The sequence below is a fragment of the Gobio gobio genome (genome assembly GCF_949357685.1).
Source record: "Gobio gobio genome assembly, chromosome: 9".
In the NCBI taxonomy this organism is placed as follows: domain Eukaryota; kingdom Metazoa; phylum Chordata; class Actinopteri; order Cypriniformes; family Gobionidae; genus Gobio; species Gobio gobio.
In genome coordinates this window covers 57,318,646-57,344,195 of record NC_137115.1, presented here as the reverse complement: position 1 = coordinate 57,344,195, position 25,550 = coordinate 57,318,646, and the positions used below count along the sequence as shown (strand labels likewise).

The following is a 25,550-nucleotide window of genomic DNA, read 5'->3' as shown; positions in this document are numbered from 1 at the left end:
TAAAACTATAATGTAACTAAAACTATAACGATAACTATAACTGTAACTAAAACTACAACGATAACTGTAACTAAAACTATAATGTAACTAAAACTATAACGATAACGTAACTAAAACTATAATGTAACTAAAATTAACGATAACTATAACTGTCACTAAAACTATAACGATAACTATAACTAAAACTATAACGATAACTGTAACTAAAACTATAACGATAACTATAACTAAAACTATAACGATAACTGTAACTAAAACTATAATGTAACTAAAACTATAACGATAACTATAACTAAAACTATAACGATAACTGTAACTAAAACTATAACGATAACTATAACTAAAACTATAACGATAACTGTAACTAAAACTATAATGTAACTAAAACTATAACGATAACTGTTACTATAACAAAAACTATAACTAAAACTATTATGATAACTGTAACTAAAACTATAACGATAACTGTAACTAAAACTATAATGTAACTAAAACTAAAACTATAACGATAACTATAACTGTAACTAAAACTATAACGATAACTGTAACTAAAACTACAACGATAACTGTAACTAAAACTATAATGTAACTAAAACTATAACGATAACGTAACTAAAACTATAATGTAACTAAAATTAACGATAACTATAACTGTAACTAAAACTATAACGATAACTATAACTAAAACTATAACGATAACTGTAACTAAAACTATAACGATAACTATAACTAAAACTATAACGATAACTGTAACTAAAACTATAATGTAACTAAAACTATAATGATAACTGTAACTAAAACTATAAAACTATAACGATAACTGTAACTAAAACTATAACAATAACTGTAACTAAAACTATAGCGATAACTGTAACTAAAACTATAATGTAACTAAATCTATAACGATAATCGTAACTAAAACTATAACGATAATTGTAACTAAAACTATAACTATAACTGTAACTAAAACTATAATTTAACTAAAACTATAACCATAACGATAACTATAACTGTAACTAAAACTATAACGATAACTGTAACTGTAACTAAAACTATAATTTAACTAAAACTATAACCATAACGATAACTATAACGATAACTGTAACTAAAACTATAACGATAACTATAACGATAACAGTAACGATAACTGTAACTAAAACTATCCATCATAAAAGTGGATTTAGACAGATGCTCTTTTATGATGGACGGATGCTCTTTTATGATGGACAGATGCTCTTTTATGATGGACAGATGCTCTTTTATGATGGACAGATGCTCTTTTATGATGGACAGATGCACATTTATGATGGACAGATGCTCTTTTATGATGGACAGATGCTCTTTTATGATGGACAGATGCACTTTTATGATGGATAGATGCTCTTTTATGATGGACAGATGCTCTTTTATGATGGACAGATGCTCTTTTATGATGGACAGATGCTCTTTTATGATGGACAGATGCTCTTTTATGATGGACAGATGCTCTTTTATGATGGACAGATGCTCTTTTATGATGGACAGATGCTCTTTTATGATGGATAGATGCTCTTTTATGATGGACAGATGCTCTTTTATGATGGACAGATGCTCTTTTATGATGGACAGATGCTCTTTTATGATGGACAGATGCTCTTTTATGATGGACAGATGCTCTTTTATGATGGACAGATGCACTTTTATGATGGATAGATGCTCTTTTATGATGGACAGATGCTCTTTTATGATGGACAGATGCTCTTTTATGATGGACAGATGCTCTTTTATGATGGACAGATGCTCTTTTATGATGGACAGATGCTCTTTTATGATGGATAGATGCTCTTTTATGATGGACAGATGCTCTTTTATGATGGATAGATGCTCTTTTATGATGGACAGATGCTCGTTTATGATGGACAGATGCTCTTTTATGATGGACAGATGCTCGTTTATGATGGATAGATGCACTTTTATGATGGACAGATGCTCTTTTATGATGACAGATGCTCTTTTATGATGGATAGATGCTCTTTTATGATGACAGATGCTCTTTTATGATGACAGATGCTCTTTTATGATGGACAGATGCTCTTTTATGATGGACAGATGCTCTTTTATGATGGATAGATGCTCTTTTATGATGGACAGATGCTCTTTTATGATGACAGATGCTCTTTTATGATGGATAGATGCTCTTTTATGATGGACAGATGCTCTTTTATGATGGATAGATGCTCTTTTATGATGGACAGATGCTCTTTTATGATGGACAGATGCTCTTTTATGATGGACAGATGCTCTTTTATGATGGACGGATGCTCATTTATGATGGACAGATGCTCTTTTATGATGGATAGATGCTCTTTTATGATGGACAGATGCTCTTTTATGATGGACGGATGCTCATTTATGATGGATAGATGCTCTTTTATGATGGACAGATGCTCTTTTATGATGGACGGATGCTCATTTATGATGGATAGATGCTCTTTTATGATGGACAGATGCTCTTTTATGATGGACAGATGCTCTTTTATGATGGACAGATGCTCTTTTATGATGGACGGATGCTCATTTATGATGGACAGATGCTCTTTTATGATGGACAGATGCTCTTTTATGATGGACAGATGCTCTTTTATGATGGACAGATGCTCTTTTATGATGGACAGATGCTCTTTTATGATGGACAGATGCTCTTTTATGATGGACGGATGCTCTTTTATGATGGACAGATGCACTTTTATGATGGACAGATGCTCTTTTATGATGGACAGATGCTCTTTTATAATGGACGGATGCACTTTTATGATGGACAGATGCTCTTTTATGATGGACAGATGCTCTTTTATGATGGACAGATGCTCTTTTATGATGGACAGATGCTCTTTTATGATGGACGGATGCTCTTTTATGATGGACAGATGCTCTTTTATAATGGACGGATGCACTTTTATGATGGATAGATGCTCTTTTATGATGGATAGATGCTCTTTTATGATGGATAGATGCTCTTTTATGATGGACAGATGCACTTTTATGATGGATAGATGCTCTTTTATGATGGATAGATGCTCTTTTATGATGGATAGATGCTCTTTTATGATGGACAGATGCTCTTTTATGATGGACAGATGCTCTTTTATGATGGATAGATGCTCTTTTATGATGGACGGATGCACTTTTATGATGGATAGATGCTCTTTTATGATGGATAGATGCTCTTTTATGATGGATAGATGCTCTTTTATGATGGATAGATGCTCTTTTATGATGGACAGATGCTCTTTTATGATGGATAGATGCTCTTTTATGATGGACAGATGCTCTTTTATGATGGACAGATGCTCTTTTATGATGGATAGATGCTCTTTTATGATGGATAGATGCTCTTTTATGATGGACAGATGCTCTTTTATGATGGACAGATGCTCTTTTATGATGGACAGATGCTCTTTTATGATGGATAGATGCTCTTTTATGATGGATAGATGCTCATTTATGATGGACGGATGCTCTTTTATGATGGACAGATGCTCTTTTATAATGGACGGATGCACTTTTATGATGGACAGATGCTCTTTTATGATGGACAGATGCTCTTTTATGATGGACAGATGCTCTTTTATGATGGACAGATGCTCTTTTATGATGGACAGATGCTCTTTTATGATGGACAGATGCACTTTTATGATGGACAGATGCTCTTTTATGATGGACAGATGCTCTTTTATGATGGATAGATGCACTTTTATGATGGACAGATGCACTTTTATGATGGACAGATGCACTTTTATGATGGACAGATGCACTTTTATGATGGACAGATGCTCTTTTATGATGGACAGATGCTCTTTTATGATGGACAGATGCTCTTTTATGATGGACAGATGCTCTTTTATGATGGACAGATGCTCTTTTATGATGGATGGATGCTCTTTTATGATGGATGGAAGCTCTTTTATGATGGACAGATGCTCTTTTATGATGGACAGATGCTCTTTTATGATGGATGGATGCTCTTTTATGATGGACAGATGCTCTTTTATAATGGACGGATGCACTTTTATGATGGACAGATGCACTTTTATGATGGACAGATGCTCTTTTATGATGGACAGATGCTCTTTTATGATGGACAGATGCTCTTTTATGATGGACAGATGCACTTTTATGATGGATGGAAGCTCTTTTATGATGGATGGATGCTCTTTTATGATGGACAGATGCTCTTTTATGATGGACAGATGCTCTTTTATGATGGACAGATGCTCTTTTATGATGGACAGATGCTCTTTTATGATGGACAGATGCTCTTTTATGATGGACGGATGCTCTTTTATGATGGACAGATGCTCTTTTATAATGGACGGATGCTCTTTTATGATGGATAGATGCTCTTTTATGATGGACAGATGCTCTTTTATGATGGACAGATGCTCTTTTATGATGGACGGATGCTCTTTTATGATGGACAGATGCTCTTTTATGATGGACGGATGCTCTTTTATGATGGACAGATGCTCTTTTATAATGGACGGATGCTCTTTTATGATGGATAGATGCTCTTTTATGATGGACAGATGCTCTTTTATGATGGACAGATGCTCTTTTATGATGGACGGATGCTCTTTTATGATGGACAGATGCTCTTTTATGATGGACGGATGCTCTTTTATGATGGACAGATGCTCTTTTATAATGGACGGATGCTCTTTTATGATGGATAGATGCTCTTTTATGATGGACAGATGCTCTTTTATGATGGACAGATGCTCTTTTATGATGGACAGATGCTCTTTTATGATGGACAGATGCTCTTTTATGATGGACAGATGCTCTTTTATGATGGACAGATGCTCTTTTATGATGGACAGATGCTCTTTTATGATGGACAGATGCTCTTTTATGATGGATAGATGCTCTTTTATGATGGACAGATGCTCTTTTATGATGGACAGATGCTCTTTTATGATGGACAGATGCTCTTTTATGATGGACGGATGCACTTTTATGATGGACAGATGCTCTTTTATAATGGACGGATGCACTTTTATGATGGACAGATGCTCTTTTATGATGGACAGATGCTCTTTTATGATGGACGGATGCTCTTTTATGATGGACGGATGCACTTTTATAATGGACGGATGCTCTTTTATGATGGACAGATGCTCTTTTATGATGGACGGATGCACTTTTATGATGGACAGATGCTCTTTTATGATGGACAGATGCTCTTTTATGATGGACGGATGCACTTTTATGATGGACGGATGCACTTTTATAATGGACGGATGCTCTTTTATGATGGACAGATGCTCTTTTATGATGGACGGATGCACTTTTATAATGGACGGATGCTCTTTTATGATGGACGGATGCACTTTTATAATGGACGGATGCTCTTTTATGATGGACAGATGCTCTTTTATAATGGACGGATGCACTTTTATAATGGACGGATGCTCTTTTATGATGGACAGATGCTCTTTTATGATGGACAGATGCTCTTTTATGATGGACAGATGCTCTTTTATGATGGACGGATGCACTTTTATGATGGACAGATGCTCTTTTATAATGGACGGATGCACTTTTATAATGGACGGATGCTCTTTTATGATGGACAGATGCTCTTTTATGATGGACAGATGCTCTTTTATGATGGACAGATGCTCTTTTATGATGGACGGATGCACTTTTATGATGGACAGATGCTCTTTTATAATGGACGGATGCACTTTTATGATGGATAGATGCTCTTTTATGATGGATAGATGCTCTTTTATGATGGACAGATGCTCTTTTATGATGGACGGATGCACTTTTATGATGGACAGATGCACTTTTATGATGGATGGTCTTTTATGATGGATAGATGCACTTTTATGATGGACAGATGCACTTTTATGATGGATGGTCTTTTATGATGGATAGATGCACTTTTATGATGGATGGATGCACTTTTATGATGGACAGATGCTCTTTTATGATGGATAGATGCTCTTTTATGATGGACAGATGCTCTTTTATGATGGACAGATGCTCTTTTATGATGGATAGATGCTCTTTTATGATGGACAGATGCTCTTTTATGATGGACAGATGCTCTTTTATGATGGACAGATGCACTTTTATGATGGATAGATGCTCTTTTATGATGGACAGATGCTCTTTTATGATGGACAGATGCTCTTTTATGATGGATAGATGCTCTTTTATGATGGACAGATGCTCTTTTATGATGGACAGATGCTCTTTTATGATGGATAGATGCTCTTTTATGATGGACGGATGCACTTTTATGATGGATAGATGCTCTTTTATGATGGATAGATGCTCTTTTATGATGGATAGATGCTCTTTTATGATGGATAGATGCTCTTTTATGATGGACAGATGCTCTTTTATGATGGATAGATGCTCTTTTATGATGGACAGATGCTCTTTTATGATGGACAGATGCTCTTTTATGATGGATAGATGCTCTTTTATGATGGATAGATGCTCTTTTATGATGGACAGATGCTCTTTTATGATGGACAGATGCTCTTTTATGATGGACAGATGCTCTTTTATGATGGATAGATGCTCTTTTATGATGGATAGATGCTCATTTATGATGGACGGATGCTCTTTTATGATGGACAGATGCTCTTTTATAATGGACGGATGCACTTTTATGATGGACAGATGCTCTTTTATGATGGACAGATGCTCTTTTATGATGGACAGATGCTCTTTTATGATGGACAGATGCTCTTTTATGATGGACAGATGCTCTTTTATGATGGACAGATGCACTTTTATGATGGACAGATGCTCTTTTATGATGGACAGATGCTCTTTTATGATGGATAGATGCACTTTTATGATGGACAGATGCACTTTTATGATGGACAGATGCACTTTTATGATGGACAGATGCACTTTTATGATGGACAGATGCTCTTTTATGATGGACAGATGCTCTTTTATGATGGACAGATGCTCTTTTATGATGGACAGATGCTCTTTTATGATGGACAGATGCTCTTTTATGATGGATGGATGCTCTTTTATGATGGATGGAAGCTCTTTTATGATGGACAGATGCTCTTTTATGATGGACAGATGCTCTTTTATGATGGATGGATGCTCTTTTATGATGGACAGATGCTCTTTTATAATGGACGGATGCACTTTTATGATGGACAGATGCACTTTTATGATGGACAGATGCTCTTTTATGATGGACAGATGCTCTTTTATGATGGACAGATGCTCTTTTATGATGGACAGATGCACTTTTATGATGGATGGAAGCTCTTTTATGATGGATGGATGCTCTTTTATGATGGACAGATGCACTTTTATGATGGACAGATGCTCTTTTATGATGGACAGATGCTCTTTTATGATGGACAGATGCTCTTTTATGATGGACAGATGCTCTTTTATGATGGACGGATGCTCTTTTATGATGGACAGATGCTCTTTTATAATGGACGGATGCTCTTTTATGATGGATAGATGCTCTTTTATGATGGACAGATGCTCTTTTATGATGGACAGATGCTCTTTTATGATGGATAGATGCTCTTTTATGATGGACAGATGCTCTTTTATGATGGACAGATGCTCTTTTATGATGGACAGATGCTCTTTTATGATGGACGGATGCACTTTTATGATGGACAGATGCTCTTTTATAATGGACGGATGCACTTTTATGATGGACAGATGCTCTTTTATGATGGACAGATGCTCTTTTATGATGGACGGATGCTCTTTTATGATGGACGGATGCACTTTTATAATGGACGGATGCTCTTTTATGATGGACAGATGCTCTTTTATGATGGACGGATGCACTTTTATGATGGACAGATGCTCTTTTATGATGGACAGATGCTCTTTTATGATGGACGGATGCACTTTTATGATGGACGGATGCACTTTTATAATGGACGGATGCTCTTTTATGATGGACAGATGCTCTTTTATGATGGACGGATGCACTTTTATAATGGACGGATGCTCTTTTATGATGGACGGATGCACTTTTATAATGGACGGATGCTCTTTTATGATGGACAGATGCTCTTTTATAATGGACGGATGCACTTTTATAATGGACGGATGCTCTTTTATGATGGACAGATGCTCTTTTATGATGGACAGATGCTCTTTTATGATGGACAGATGCTCTTTTATGATGGACGGATGCACTTTTATGATGGACAGATGCTCTTTTATAATGGACGGATGCACTTTTATAATGGACGGATGCTCTTTTATGATGGACAGATGCTCTTTTATGATGGACAGATGCTCTTTTATGATGGACAGATGCTCTTTTATGATGGACGGATGCACTTTTATGATGGACAGATGCTCTTTTATAATGGACGGATGCACTTTTATGATGGATAGATGCTCTTTTATGATGGATAGATGCTCTTTTATGATGGACAGATGCTCTTTTATGATGGACGGATGCACTTTTATGATGGACAGATGCACTTTTATGATGGATGGTCTTTTATGATGGATAGATGCACTTTTATGATGGACAGATGCACTTTTATGATGGATGGTCTTTTATGATGGATAGATGCACTTTTATGATGGATGGATGCACTTTTATGATGGACAGATGCTCTTTTATGATGGATAGATGCTCTTTTATGATGGACAGATGCTCTTTTATGATGGACAGATGCTCTTTTATGATGGATAGATGCTCTTTTATGATGGACAGATGCTCTTTTATGATGGACAGATGCTCTTTTATGATGGACGGATGCTCTTTTATGATGGACGGATGCTCTTTTATGATGGATAGATGCTCTTTTATGATGGACAGATGCTCTTTTATGATGGATAGATGCTCTTTTATGATGGACAGATGCTCTTTTATGATGGACAGATGCTCTTTTATGATGGACGGATGCACTTTTATGATGGATGGATGCACTTTTATGATGGACAGATGCACATTTATGATGGATGGATGCTCTTTTATGATGGACAGATGCACTTTTATGATGGACAGATGCACTTTTATGATGGATAGATGCACTTTTATGATGGATAGATGCTCTTTTATGATGGACAGATGCTCTTTTATGATGGATAGATGCTCTTTTATGATGGACAGATGCTCTTTTATGATGGATAGATGCTCTTTTATGATGGACAGATGCTCTTTTATGATGGACAGATGCTCTTTTATGATGGATAGATGCTCTTTTATGATGGACAGATGCACTTTTATGATGGATAGATGCTCTTTTATGATGGATAGATGCTCTTTTATGATGGACAGATGCTCTTTTATGATGGACGGATGCACTTTTATGATGGACAGATGCACTTTTATGATGGATAGATGCACTTTTATGATGGACAGATGCACTTTTATGATGGACAGATGCACTTTTATGATGGATAGATGCACTTTTATGATGGATAGATGCTCTTTTATGATGGACAGATGCTCTTTTATGATGGATAGATGCACTTTTATGATGGACAGATGCTCTTTTATGATGGACAGATGCTCTTTTATGATGGATAGATGCTCTTTTATGATGGACAGATGCACTTTTATGATGGATAGATGCTCTTTTATGATGGATAGATGCTCTTTTATGATGGACAGATGCTCTTTTATGATGGACGGATGCACTTTTATGATGGACAGATGCACTTTTATGATGGATAGATGCACTTTTATGATGGACAGATGCACTTTTATGATGGACAGATGCTCTTTTATGATGGACAGATGCACTTTTATGATGGACAGATGCACTTTTATGATGGACAGATGCTCTTTTATGATGGACAGATGCACTTTTATGATGGATGGATGCACTTTTATGATGGACAGATGCACTTTTATGATGGACAGATGCACTTTTATGATGGACAGATGCACTTTTATGATGGACAGATGCTCTTTTATGATGGACAGATGCACTTTTATGATGGACAGATGCACTTTTATGATGGACAGATGCTCTTTTATGATGGACAGATGCACTTTTATGATGGACAGATGCACTTTTATGATGGACAGATGCTCTTTTATGATGGACAGATGCACTTTTATGATGGACAGATGCACTTTTATGATGGACAGATGCACTTTTATGATGGACAGATGCACTTTTATGATGGACAGATGCTCTTTTATGATGGACAGATGCACTTTTATGATGGACAGATGCACTTTTATGATGGACAGATGCTCTTTTATGATGGACAGATGCACTTTTATGATGGACAGATGCACTTTTATGATGGACAGATGCTCTTTTATGATGGACAGATGCACTTTTATGATGGATAGATGCTCTTTTATGATGGATAGATGCACTTTTATGATGGACAGATGCACTTTTATGATGGACAGATGCTCTTTTATGAAGGACAGATGCACTTTTATGAAGGACAGATGCACTTTTATGATGGACAGATGCACTTTTATGATGGATAGATGCTCTTTTATGATGGATAGATGCTCTTTTATGATGGACAGATGCTCTTTTATGATGGATAGATGCACTTTTATGATGGATAGATGCTCTTTTATGATGGACAGATGCTCTTTTATGATGGACAGATGCTCTTTTATGATGGATAGATGCTCTTTTATGATGGACAGATGCTCTTTTATGATGGATAGATGCTCTTTTATGATGGATAGATGCTCTTTTATGATGGACAGATGCTCTTTTATGATGGATAGATGCTCTTTTATGATGGATAGATGCTCTTTTATGATGGATAGATGCTCTTTTATGATGGACAGATGCTCTTTTATGATGGACAGATGCTCTTTTATGATGGATAGATGCACTTTTATGATGGATAGATGCACTTTTATGATGGACAGATGCTCTTTTATGATGGACAGATGCACTTTTATGATGGACAGATGCACTTTTATGATGGATAGATGCTCTTTTATGATGGACGGATGCTCTTTTATGATGGATAGATGCTCTTTTATGATGGACAGATGCTCTTTTATGATGGATAGATGCTCTTTTATGATGGACAGATGCTCTTTTATGATGGATAGATGCTCTTTTATGATGGACAGATGCTCTTTTATGATGGATAGATGCTCTTTTATGATGGATAGATGCACTTTTATGATGGATGGATGCACTAATGATGGACTTCACTGCCATTATAAAGCTTGGAGGAGTCAGGACATTATTAATATAACTCTGATTGTGTTCATCTGAGAGAAGAATGTCACACACACCTAAGGATGAGCTGAGGGAGTGTAAATCATGGGCTAGTCTTCATTTTTAGGTGATCTGTCCCTTTAAACAGTGTTTCCGTCTCTCTGTTAGTTAAAGTCCCAGACATGGACGGACGCTGAGGCAGGAAGTGAGCGACAGTAATTCTGTACACACACACACACACACACACACCGTCAGCGAGCAGATCTGTGTGTGTGTCAGCAGCTGAACAGGGTTGATGTGTCTGCTGTGGTTGTAGCTGAAGATCAGATGTCAGCGCTGCAGGATTAGCTGCGCTTTATTCAATGTCAAACTCACTGGAGGATGGAAAATCCTTTTCTCACAGTGTCTGTTTTTCCCTCTCCTGATTTATGAGCCACAGGATTCAATAAACGGAGAGCAGGGAAGAGCGGCGACCACCTCAGGTCACTCAACACGTGCTGATGTGTGTGTGTGTGTGTGTGTGTGTGTGTGTGTGTGTGATGTCAGTGTGTGTTAGAAGCTCTGTTAGCTGCTCAAGTTCTGTCAGAAACAATAACTCTGACCTGCTACTGTGTGTGTGTGTGTGTGTGTGTGTGTGTGTGTGTGTGTGTGTGTGTGTGTGTGTGTGTGTGTGTGTGTGTGTGTGTGTGTGTGTGTGTGTGTGTGTGCTGCAGCTCTCCTCAGTCGGTCTGGCCGATCCATTATTAATGGGAACTGGGCCATCGACCGTCCAGGAATGTATGAGGGAGTGGGAACCATGTTCATGTACCGACGGCCCAATGAGATCACCAGCACCGCCGGAGAATCCTTACTGGCCGACGGGCCGACCAATGAGATCCTGGACGTTTATGTGAGTGACACATCAAGACTTCATTTCTATTGTTAACACTTTTATTGGAACCCAGTGTTTATAATATAATGCAAAATAATACTGAATTATTAACATAACGTTTATTATTAATATAATTTGGAATTATTCATATTTTTATTGGGGCATTTTTATATATATTTAGCTATTCTTACCACTTTATTGTAATGCACTTTTTGGAATCCAATATTATGTTATGCAATATAATAGTAAATATAATGTTTAATGTTAATATAATTCTGAATTATTTAATTATTATTATTTCACTTTATTAGTATCATCAATATATTCATATTATTCATATTATTATTGTGTTAATATTATAAATAAATCATTTGTATTTAATTATTTGATTACACTTTATTTTATTAATTATTATATTTATTCATGTATTAATTAATTATTTATCAAATGTATTAATTGCAGTAACATATTTATAATTTTATTAAATTATTTTGTTATTATTATTATTACTATTGTTGCTATTTTTATTATAATTGTTTTTCGTGTTAATATAAATTTGAATGTATAATTTTTATTAAATTAAATTATATTAGTTATTACTTTTATTAATTATATTTCTATATTCATTATTTGTATTATTTATTAAATGTATTAATTTATTATTTTTTATTATTATTATTGGTATTATTGTGTTAGTATTATTATAAATATATTATTTTATTTTATTGAATTGTATTAATTATTACTTTTATTAATTATATTTATTTGTTAATTATTATATTTATTATTTAATCAATTATGTATTCAATGTATTTATGTAATATTATTTATTATTAAATGTCACGTCCCGGTTCCTTGGTTAAAATAGCAATTTCTCACGATTTACAAATAGTTGGAAACATTTGGGATATTCTAAGTACTCAACTGAACAAAATATATAACACTGGCCTAGTGGTTTCTGGATATTTTACTGCAAAAATCCTACATAGTTCACCTTTAAAGCTGCTGTATTAGTTCTTCAGTCAAGAGCAGTGAGTGATTTTCTCTTTGTGTTTTGTTGTTGTATTAACATTAAAGGGAAAGTTCACTCAAAAATGAAAATTCTGAAGACCTGCGCTCATCTAATATACAGACACACAGATTTACTTTCACTTTAGACATAACCGACTGTGTTTATGTTAACCTTGTGTGTATTTGACAGTATTAGCGCAGTAAGACGACTACTTAGTCCAGTATTCACGTGTTTGACAGGCGTTTAGTGCGCGCGCTCTGAGAAGCTCATGTTAAAACCGCACACGCGAATGAGTCGGCAAGGCTTTAAAACGCACGCAAATAATGAACTTTCTTAATTGTGAATAACTCTAGTGTTCCGTGAGTATAACTCCACCACTGACCTGTGATGTGAATGGATGTCGTTGTTCAGTATTGGGATGGAGGCAAATTATAGAATTTGTAGAAAAATAATTAATTAAATGCGAAACCGAAAAAAAACGCAACTGTATCTATTTATGTAATATTATTTATTATTAAATGTATTCTTATGTGAATATTATTCATACAAATATAAAATAAATATAAATTTATTCATTAATTAATAATATAAATCATTTTTATATTATTTAAATTTATTATTATGAATATCTTAATGCTATATTTTATCATTATTAATAATAATAATGTTGCATTTTACATGTGAACTTATTAATTTAGCAGACATAAGTGACCTATTATTGGAGCATTTTTACGTGTATTTTATTTAGCAGATTATTTTAAGAAGTGGTTTTTAAAAGCGGAACATCATATAATGCTGGAAGCTGGTTGGCTGGAGTGTGTGTGACCACAGAAGATCTTCAGGATGCAGTGGTTTCTAATCATCCTGATGTGTCTCTGGTCAGATGATCTACCAGCAGCTCAATCCCGGCGTCCATTACGAGTTCCTCATGCCGTCAGAGAACGCCGTCAATGCCCAGCGTCCCAAAGACAACCAGCTGGACGGTGAGTCCATCCAGTGTGTGTGTGTGTGTGTGTGTGTTTGCGTTTCTACTGCCTTTTCCCCTATAAATGACCGCATTCTGTTTCCTGTGTTGCTCCACAGTAAATGCTGTGAAGGGTCAGACGGGTTCTGATGCAAACGGCCGGACCCTGGAGGGCCATGAGAGGTCAGGGGTCAGGCATCCGACTCCAATCCCGGACAATCGGCTTCCTGCAGCTCCGCCTGCAAACCGGGTCAGGGAGTATAACTGGAAGCTCAGCGGGAGCACGGACTGCAGCGCCTCCTGTGGCCGAGGTCAGGAACACACTCATCCCTCATCAGTCTGACACTGGACCTGTGCAATAGGGATGCAACACTACAGTCAGTCCACGGTTCAATACACACCTCGGTTTTTAACCACGTTTTTCGGTTCGGTTCGGTTCTGATGGCTTGTCACATAATTTTTTTGCTATTCTATTCTTAGGCGACAGGAACAGCAAGAGGTTAAGGAGAAAAAATACGTTTTTTTTGGCAATACTCTTTCTTTATTTTACTTAAAATAATTTAAAAATCTTATTTAAACTTAACTTCACTTTAAAAAAAAACCTTGTACACATTCCTAGTGTATTGTAAAATATAAAATAAATATAAAGATTTACACTGGCAGCTCAGAGCTGTACAGCAGCATTTAAGTATGAAATTGAATGAATAAATGTAAAAATAAAACACTTCATAGACTTCACTGTAAAATATACACTGATTCTTATTAAAGCTGCTGTATTAAAGTTCTTCAGTCAAGAGCAGTGAGTGATTTTCTCTTTGTCTTTTGTTGTTGTATTAACATTAAAGGGATAGTTCGCTCAAAAATGAAAATTCTTTCATCGAGAAATGAAAACAGGTTTGGAACAATATTAGAGTGAGTAAATAATGACATCATTTTAGAGGTGAACTGTCCCTTTAAGGATCGCGTGTTCACTATAGGCTGCGCCGCTGTCAATTAAAGACCTGCACTCATCTAATATACACACACACACCGATTTACTTTCTCTTTAGACATAACCGACTGTGTTTATGTTAACCTTGTGTGTATTTGACAGTATTAGCGCAGTAAGACGACTACTTAGTCCAGTAATCACGTGTTTGACAGGCGTTTAGTGCGCGCGCTCTGAAAATCTCATGTTAAAACCGCGCACACGAATGAGCCGGCGAGGCTTTAAAACGTACGCAAATAATGAACTTTGGTGATTGTGAATAACTCTAGTGTTCCGTGAGTATAACTCCACCACTGACCTGTGATGTGAATGTATGTCGCGTTGTTCAGTATTGGGATGGAGGAAAATTATAGAATTTGTAGAAAAATTATTTATTCAATACAAAACCGAAAAAAACGCAATTCACAAGCGCGTATTGAACCGTGAATGCCGTACCGAACGGTTCAATATTATATTGAGAATTGTGGCATCCCTAGTGTGCAACATCTGCATGTGTTCTTCACGTGTGCAACATCTGCATGTGTTCTTCACGTGTGCAACATCTGCATGTGTTCTTCACGTGTGCAACATCTGCATGTGTTCTTCCCGTGTGCAACATCTGCATGTGTTCTTCACGTGTGCAACATCTGCATGTGTTCTTCCCGTGTGCAACATCTGAATGTGTTCTTCACGTGTGCAACATCTGGATGTGTTCTTCACGTGTGCAACATCTGCATGTGTTCTTCACGTGTGCAACATCTGCATGTGTTCTTCCCGTGTGCAACATCTGCATGTGTTCTTCCCGTGTGCAACATCTGCATGTGTTCTTCACGTGTGCAACATCTGCATGTGTTCTTCCCGTGTGCAACATCTGCATGTGTTCTTCACGTGTGCAACATCTGCATGTGTTCTTCACGTGTGCAACATCTTCATGTGTCCTTCACGTGTACAACATCTGCATGTGTTCTTCACGTGTGCAATACCTGCATGTGTTCTTCACGTGTGCAACATCTGCATGTGTTCTTCCCGTGTGCAACATCTGCATGTGTTCTTCACGTGTGCAACATCTGCATGTGTTCTTCACGTGTGCAACATCTGCATGTGTTCTTCCCGTGTGCAACATCTGCATGTGTTCTTCCCGTGTGCAACATCTGCATGTGTTCTTCACGTGTGCAACATCTGCATGTGTTCTTCCCGTGTGCAACATCTGCATGTGTTCTTCACGTGTGCAACATCTGCATGTGTTCTTCCCGTGTGCAACATCTGCATGTGTTCTTCACGTGTGCAACATCTGCATGTGTTCTTCACGTGTGCAACATCTGCATGTGTTCTTCACGTGTGCAACATCTTCATGTGTCCTTCACGTGTACAACATCTGCATGTGTTCTTCACGTGTGCAACATCTGCATGTGTTCTTCACGTGTGCAACATCTGCATGTGTTCTTCACGTGTGCAACATCTGCATGTGTTCTTCACGTGTGCAACATCTGCATGTGTTCTTCACGTGTGCAACATCTGCATGTGTTCTTCACGTGTGCAACATCTGCATGTGTTCTTCACGTGTGCAACATCTGCTTGTGTTCTTCCCATGTGCAACATCTGCATGTGTTCTTCACGTGTGCAACATCTGCATGTGTTCTTCCCGTGTGCAACATCTGCATGTGTTCTTCATGTGTGCAACATCTGCATGTGTTCTTCACGTGTGCAACATCTGCATGTGTTCTTCACGTGTGCAACATTTGAATGTGTTCTTCACATGTGCAACATCTGGATGTGTTCTTCATGTGTGCAACATCTGAATGTGTTCTTCACATGTGCAACATCTGTATGTTTTCTTCACGTGTGCAACATCTGGATGTGTTCTTCACGTGTGCAACATCTGCATGTTTTCTTCCCGTGTGCAACATCTGCATGTGTTCTTCACGTGTGCAACATCTGCATGTGTTCTTCATGTGTGCAGGTCGCCGGTTCCCCGTGTTCGTCTGCGTCCAGCGGATCTCACACACACACGTGTCGAGCGCTCTGTGCGACAGCAGCACCAAACCCAGCGCGCAGGAGGAGCCGTGCAACCTCCAGCCCTGTCCTGCGTTGTGAGTGTGTAGTTCTTCTGTGTGTAGTTCTTCTGTGTGTAGTTCTTCTGTGTGTAGTTCTTCTGTGTGTAGTTCAGATCCAGTTAGTGTTGTGGTGATCCGGAAGAGTTGATGATCTGCTCCGGGTTAGTGGGATTAGGCCCGGATCGGAAGAACCTCTGCAGTAAATGTTGTGTGATAGTGTTATACTGACATCCAGTGGTGTGAGTGCATAACAGAGCTGGAGATATGATGATGTGTATGTTGCAGCATGTTGCCCCCGGTCCCTCGAATATTCTGATCTATTATGACCTCTGAGCTGTAAAGCTGCCAGAAAAATAATAATAATACGCTGTTTGTTAATTGGCCAGAGGAGAACTGCCCCCCCGGCTGAGTCTGGTTTCTCCAAGGTTTATTTTCCTCCATTCTGCTCCTGATGGGTTTTGGTTTCCTTGCCACTGTTGCCTCTGGCTTGGCGTGCTCAGTTGGGGACACTACATTTTTCAACTAAACATCGAAATAAATCTAATTAATAAACTAAATTAACCATTTAAACTAAATTACTGATCGAATTATTGATCTAAAGCCCACACTGTCACTGTATGATAATTGAAATGAACTGACGACATCAGCGTTTTCTCCAGAATGGCTATACAGATGAATAAAATTATGCTGCATTATTTTCCTGTTTAACACTGTAAAGCTGCTTTGAAACAATCTACATTGTTAAAAGCGCTATATAAATAAAGTTGACTTGACTTGTATCGATCATAACAGAGCTGGAGATATGATGATGTGTATCAATCATAACAGAGCTGGAGATATGATGATGTGTATCGATCATACAAGTTTATTCATAGTGTTTAGAACAATATCAGTGCAGCAGTGACTCCAACACCACAAGACAAGCAAGAGATTGAAATATTGTTTGATTGACAGATTTAAATATTGTCGGTTTTGTTTGATTGACAGATTTAAATATTGTCGATTTGTTCGATTGACAGATTTAAATATTGTTGGTTTTGTTCGATTGACAGATTTAAATATTGTTGGTTTTGTTTGATTGACAGATTTAAATATTGTCGGTTTTGTTCGATTGACAGATTTAAATATTGACAGATTTAAATATTGACAGGGTTTTGTTTGATTGACAGATTTAAATATTGTCGGTTTTGTTTGATTGACAGATTTCAATATTGACAGGGTTTTGTTTGATTGACAGATTTAAATATTGTCGGTTTTGTTCGATTGACAGATTTAAATATTGTCAGTTTTGTTCAATTGACAGATTTAAATATTGTTGGGTTTGTTCGATTAACAGATTTAAATATTGTCGGTATTGTTCGATTGACAGATTTAAATATTGTTGGTTTTGTTCGATTAACAGATTTAAATATTGTCGGTTTTGTTTGATTGACAGATTTAAATATTGTCGGTTTTGTTCGATTGACAGATTTAAATTTTGTCGGTTTTGCTCGATTGACAGATTGAAATATTGTTCATTTTGTTCGATTGACAGATTTAAATATTGTCGGTTTTGTTCGATTGACAGATTTAAATATTATTGGTTTTGTTCGATTAACAGATTTAAATATTGTTGGTTTTGTTCGATTGACAGATTTAATATTGTTGGTTTTGTTCGATTAACAGATTTAAATATTGTCGGTATTGTTAGATTGACAGATTCAAATATTGTTGGTTTTGTTCGATTAACAGATTTAAATATTGTCGGTTTTGTTCGATTGACAGATTTAAATATTGTCGGTTTTGTTCGATTGACAGACTTAAATATTGTTGGTTTTGTTCGATTAACAGATTGAAATATTGTCAGTTTTGTTTGATTGACAGATTTAAATATTGTCGGTTTTGTTCAATTGACAGATTTAAATATTGTCAGTTTTGTTTGATTGACAGATTTAAATATTGTCGGATTTGTTCGATTGAAAGATTTAAATATTGTCGATTTGTTCGATTGAAAGATTTAAATATTGTCGGTTTTGTTTGATTGACAGATTTAAATATTGTCAGTTTTGTTCGATTTACATATTTAAATATTGTCGGTTTTGTTCGATTGACAGATTTAAATATTGTTGGTTTTGTTCGATAGACAGATTTAAATATTGTCGGTTTTGTTCGATTGACAGATGTAAATATTGTCGGTTTTGTTCGATTGACAGATTTAAATATTGTGGGTTTTGTTCGATTGACAGATTTAAATATAGTCGGTTTTGTTCGATTGACAGATTTAAATATAGTCAGTTTTGTTCGATTGACAGATTTAAATATTGACAGGGTTTTGTTTGATTGACAGATTTAAATATTGTCGGTTTGGTTTGATTGACAGATTTAAATATTGACAGGGTTTTGTTTGATTAACAGATTTAAATATTGTCGGTATTGTTAGATTGACAGATTCAAATATTGTTGGTTTTGTTCGATTAACAGATTTAAATATTGTCGGTTTTGTTCGATTGACAGATTTAAATATTGTCGGTTTTGTTCGATTGACAGACTTAAATATTGTTGGTTTTGTTCGATTAACAGATTGAAATATTGTCAGTTTTGTTCGATTGACAGATTTAAATATTGTCGGTTTTGTTCGATTAACAGATTTAAATATTGTCGGTTTTGTTTGATTTACAGATTTGAATATTGTTGGTTTTGTTCGATTAACAGATTTATATATTGTCGGTTTTGTTTGAATGACAGATTTAAATATTGTCGGTTTTGTTCGATTGACAGATTTAAATATTGTCAGTTTTGTTTGATTGACAGATTTAAATATTGTCGGTTTTGTTCGATTGAAAGATTTAAATATTGTCGATTTGTTCGATTGACAGATTTAAATATTGTCGGTTTTGTTTGATTGACAGATTTAAATATTGTCAGTTTTGTTCGATTGACAGATTTAAATATTGTCGGTTTTGTTCGATTGACAGATTTAAATATTGTCGGTTTTGTTCGATAGACAGATTTAAATATTGTCGGTTTTGTTGGATTGACAGATGTAAATATTGTCGGTTTTGTTCGATTGACAGATTTAAATATTGTCGGTTTTGTTCGATTGACAGATTTAAATATTGTGGGTTTTGTTCGATTGACAGATTTAAATATAGTCGGTTTTGTTCGATTGACAGATTTAAATATAGTCAGTTTTGTTCGATTGACAGATTTAAATATTGACAGGGTTTTGTTCGATTGACAGATTTAAATATAGTCAGTTTTGTTCGATTGACAGATTTAAATATTGACAGGGTTTTGTTTGATTGACAGATTTAAATATTGTCGGTTTGGTTTGATTGACAGATTTAAATATTGACAGGGTTTTGTTTGATTGACAGATTTAAATATTGTCGGTTTTGTTCGATTGACAGATTTAAATATTGTCGGTTTTGTTTGATTGACATGCGTCTCTACTCGTAGAACATTGCTGACTGATGTGTGTGTGAATGTGTGTTCAGCTGGGACATCGGCGAGTGGTCCGAGTGCAGTAAGACGTGTGGTTTGGGGCTGCAGCATCGCCAGGTCCTGTGTCGCCAGGCGTACGCTAACCGCACGCTAACCGCGCACAGCAGCCGGTGCCAGCACATGGAGCGGCCGGAGACCAGCAGCACCTGCCAGATGAAGATCTGCAGCGAGTGGCAGATTCGCTCGGAGTGGAGTCCCGTGAGTGACAGCTGTCAGTCACAGCCCCTCCTCCCCGCTGATGGGCCACACACGTGAGGACTCACTAGCCTATCAGCGGGGGCAGTGGGCGGAGCTTTGGACTGAGGGGTGCTCGTTTGGGTTTGATAACTGCACTAGTCTCATTAGTGGGTACAAGCCTAAGAACATACACTCACCCTAAGGATTATTAGGAACACCTGTTCAATTTCTCATTAATGCAATTATCTAATCAACCAATCACGTGGCAGTTGCTTCAATGCATTTAGGGGTGTGGTCCTGGTCAAGACAATCTCCTGAACTCCACACTGAATGTCGGAATGGGAAAGAAAGGAGATTTAAGACATTTTGAGTGTGGCATGGTTGTTGGTCTGAGTATTTCACAATCTGCTCAGTTACTGGGATTTTCACGCACAACCATTTCTAGGGTTTACAAAGAATGGTGTGAAAAGGGAAAAGCATCCAGTATGCGGCAGTCCTGTGGGAGAAAATGCCTTGTTGATGCTAGAGGTCAGAGGTCATGGGCCGACTGACTCAAGCTGATAGAAGAGCAACTTTGACTGAAATAACCACTCGTTACAACCGAGGTCTGCAGCAAAGCATTTGTGAAGCCACAACACACACAACCTTGAGGCGGATGGGCTACAACAGCAGAAGACCCCACCGGGTACCACTCATCTCCACTACAAAGAGGAAAAAGAGGCGACAATTTGCACCAAAATTGGACAGTTGAAGACTGGAAAAATGTTGCCTGGTCTGATGAGTCTGGATTTCTGTTGAGACATTCAGATGGTAGAGTCAGAATTTGGCGTAAACAGAATGAGAACATGGATCCATCATGCCTTGTTCCCACTGTGCAGGCTGGTGGTGGTGGTGTAATGGTGTGGGGGATGTTTTCTTGGCACACTTTAGACCCCTTAGTGCCAATTGGGCATGGTTTAAATGCCACGGCCTACCTGAGCATTGTTTCTGCCCTTGTCCATCCCTTTATGAGCACCATGTCCCCATCCTCTGATGGCTACTTCCAGCAGGATAATGCACCGTCACAAAGCTCCAATCATTTCAAACTGGTTTCTTGAACATGACAATGAGTTCACTGGACTAAAATGGCCCCACAGTCTCCAGATCTCAACCCAATAGAGCATCTTTGGGATGTGGTGGAACGGGAGCTTCGTGCCCTGGATGTGCATCCCACAAATCTCCATCAACTGCAAGATGCTCTCCTATCAATATGGGCCAACATTTCTAAAGAATGCTTTCAGCAGCTTGTTGAGTCAATGCCACGTAGAATTAAGGCGAAAGGGGTCAAACACAGTATTATGGTGTTCCTAATAATCCTTTAGGTGTACTACACACATGTAGTCTGCATTACTGTGGTGGTACCAAACTTCAAATGTGAGATAGAAGCATCTGTGTATTAGTGTGTGTGTGTGTGTGTGTTGTCAGTGTTCCGTGCCCTGCGGCGTGGGTCAGAGGTCACGTGAGGTGCACTGTGTCAGTAATGTTGGTGATATCGTGGAAGATGACGAGTGCAACATGAAACTCCGTCCCAGCGACGCGGAGAACTGTGACGCGGGTCCCTGCACCAAGAGCTGGTTCTTCAGCGAGTGGAGCGCTCAGGTGAGGCACGCTGAACACGGACCGGTTTCTGATCACGCGTGTGCGCTGACGTGTGTGTGTGTGTGTGTGTCGTCAGTGCTCTGCGGACTGCGGCGTGGGTGTGCGGACGCGCAGTGTTCTGTGTCTCTCCAATCACATCAGCAGTCTGCCTCTGGAGGGCTGTGGGTCCCAGCGGCCGGCCCAGGCTCAGCCCTGCAGCAGCGGCCCCTGTGAGAGCCGCACCGAGTGGTTCACCGGGCCCTGGAGTCAGGTACAGCAGATCAGGGTCCTGGTGTTAGGGATCAGGGAGGGGCTCCGGGAAAAGATAATGATTAAAGGGTTAGTTCACCCAAAAATGTAAATTGTGTCATTAATGACTGAGCCTCATGTGGTTGGACACCCGTCAGACCTCCGTTCATCTTCAGACACAAATGAAGATATTTTAGTGTAAATCTGATGCTCTGAAAGGCCTCCATTGGCTCAACTTTACACTCTCAAGACCCTTAAAAGACACTAAAGACTAAAGTTACAAAGTCCATCTCACTACAGCGGCTCTACAATAACTTTATGAAGACGAGAATAGTTTCTGTGCGCAAAAAAACCCTAAATAACGACTTATATAGTGATGACGATTTCAAAACACGGCCTCATGAAGCTTCAAAGCGTTATGAGTCAGTGAGTCGAATCAGCGGTTCAGAGTGTTATGAGTCAGTGAGTCGAATCAGCAGTTTGGAGTGTTATGAATCAGTGAGTCGATTCAGCAGTTTGGATCGCCAAATTTCCGCAGTTTGGCGGTTTGACACGCGATCCGAATCATGAATCGACTCACTGAATCATAACGCTCTGAACCGCTGAATCGACTCACTGATTCATAACGCTCTGAACCGCTGAATCGACTCACTGATTCATAGCGCTTTGAAGCTTCATGATGCCGTGTTTTGAAATTGTCATCACTATATAAGTCGTTATTTAGGGTTTTTTTGCGCACAGAAACTATTCTCGTCTTCATAAAGTTATTGTAGAGCCGCTGTAGTGAGATGGACTTTGTAACTTTAGTCTTTAGTGTCTTTTAAGGGTCTTGAGAGTGTAAAGTTGAGCCAATGGAGGCCTTTCAGAGCATCAGATTTACACTAAAATATCTTCATTTGTGTCTGAAGATGAACGGAGGTCTGACGGGTGTCCAACCACATGAGGCTCAGTCATTAATGACACAATTTACATTTTTGGGTGAACTGACCCTTTAAAACATTCAAATAAATACATCATTTCAAAATAAATAAATAATCAAGGTAAAACAATTATTAAAATAATTAAAAATGATTAATTATTTAAAAATTTAAATTAAAAATTAAACCAGTAAAATGCTAAATTAAAATAAATGATTTTAAAACAAAAAATAAGCAAATTGAAATAAAAAAACGTATTAAAAATGATTAATTATTTAAATGATTAAAGTGCATTTATATTAAAATAAAACAATCAAAATAAAAGCATTTACTAAAAATGTATTAAAATGATTAAAAATTATGACAATTATTTTAAAATAAACACTAAAAATGAACTGAATCATAAAATTCTAAATTAAACTAAAAAAACAATCAAAATAAACATTTGTATTAAATTATAAAAATGCTAAATTAATATATATGATCTTAAAATAAAAACAATCAAAATAAACACTACAAAAATGTATTGAATTAAAATAAATTATATTAAAATAATATCACTCAAATTAAACACTCAAAATAAATTGAAATCATAAAATGCTAAATTAAAACAAATAATTTTAAAATACTAAAAAGGTTGTGTGTTTAGTGTTTGAGTTCGTGTGTGTGTGTGTGTTGTCTGTTTTGTGTGTGTTGGTGTTAAGTTGGTGTGTGTGTGTGTTGATGTGTGTGTTGTTGTTGTGTTTGTGTGTGTGCAAAATGAACGTAACTGCTGCTTTTTTAACGTGTGTGTGTGTGTGTGTGTGTGTGTGTGTTGTCGGTTTTGTGTGTGTTGGTGTTAAGTTGGTGTGTGTGTGTGTTGATGTGTGGGTTGGTGTTGTGTTTGTGTGTGTGCAAAATGAACGTAACTGCTGCTTTTTTAACGTGTGTGTGTGTGTTGGTGTTAAGTTGGTGTGTGTGTGTTGATGTGTGTGTTGGTGTTGTGTTTGTGTGTGTGCAAAATGAACGTAACTGCTGCTTTTTTAACGTGTGTGTGTGTGTGTGTGTGTGTGTGTTGGTGTTAAGTTGGTGTGTGTGTGTTGATGTGTGTGTTGGTGTTGTGTTTGCGTGTGTGCAAAATGAACGTAACTGCTGCTTTTTTAACGTGTGTGTGTGTTGTCTGTTTTGTGTGTGTTGGTGTTAAGTTGGTGTGTGTGTGTGTTGATGTGTGTGTTGGTGTTGTGTTTGTGTGTGTGCAAAATGAACGTAACTGCTGCTTTTTTAACGTGTGTGTGTTTGTGTGTATGTTGTCTGTTTTATGTGTGTTGGTGTTAAGTTGGTGTGTGTGTGTGTTGATGTGTGTGTTGGTGTTGTGTTTGTGTGTGTGCAAAATGAACGTAACTGCTGCTTTTTTAACGTGTGTGTGTGTGTGTGTGTGTGTGTGTGTTGGTGTTAAGTTGGTGTGTGTGTGTGTGTGTGTGTGTTGATGTGTGTGTTGGTGTTGTGTTTGTGTTTGTGCAAAATTAACATAACTGCTGCTTTTTTAACGTGTGTGTGTGTGCGTGTGTTGTCTGTTTTGTGTGTGTTGGTGTTAAGTTGGTGTGTGTGTGTGTTGATGTGTGTGTTGGTGTTGTGTTTGCGTGTGTGCAAAATGAACGTAACTGCTGCTTTTTTAACGTGTGTGTGTGTGTGTGTGTGTGTGTTGTCTGTTTTGTGTGTGTTGGTGTTAAGTTGGTGTGTGTGTGTTGATGTGTGTGTTGTTGTTGTGTTTGTGTGTGTGCAAAATGAACGTAACTGCTGCTTTTTTAACGTGTGTGTGTGTGTTGGTGTTAAGTTGGTGTGTGTGTGTGTGTGTTGATGTGTGGGTTGGTGTTGTGTTTGTGTGTGTGCAAAATGAACGTAACTGCTGCTTTTTTAACGTGTGTGTGTGTGTTGGTGTTAAGTTGGTGTGTGTGTGTGTGTTGGTGTTGTGTTTGTGTGTGTGCAAAATGAACGTAACTGCTGCTTTTTTAACGTGTGTGTGTGTGTGTGTGTGTGTTGGTGTTAAGTTGGTGTGTGTGTGTTGATGTGTGTGTTGTTGTTGTGTTTG

General features: G+C 37.4%; 1 protein-coding gene across 1 annotated transcript in view; it reads left to right on the top strand.

Moving 5' to 3' along the window:
• thsd4 (thrombospondin type 1 domain containing 4) overlaps positions 1–25,550 on the top strand; it is a gene marked incomplete at its 5' end in the record, with an annotated part of 64,421 nt that overhangs the window by 27,924 nt on the left and 10,947 nt on the right. Inside the window, 7 exons of the mRNA XM_079826182.1 lie at positions 11,885–12,060; positions 13,938–14,037; positions 14,138–14,329; positions 16,946–17,075; positions 20,516–20,720; positions 22,164–22,337; positions 22,414–22,587. Coding sequence (XP_079682308.1) covers positions 11,885–12,060; positions 13,938–14,037; positions 14,138–14,329; positions 16,946–17,075; positions 20,516–20,720; positions 22,164–22,337; positions 22,414–22,587 — 1,151 coding nt within the window. The remainder of the gene's footprint in view (positions 1–11,884; positions 12,061–13,937; positions 14,038–14,137; positions 14,330–16,945; positions 17,076–20,515; positions 20,721–22,163; positions 22,338–22,413; positions 22,588–25,550) is intronic.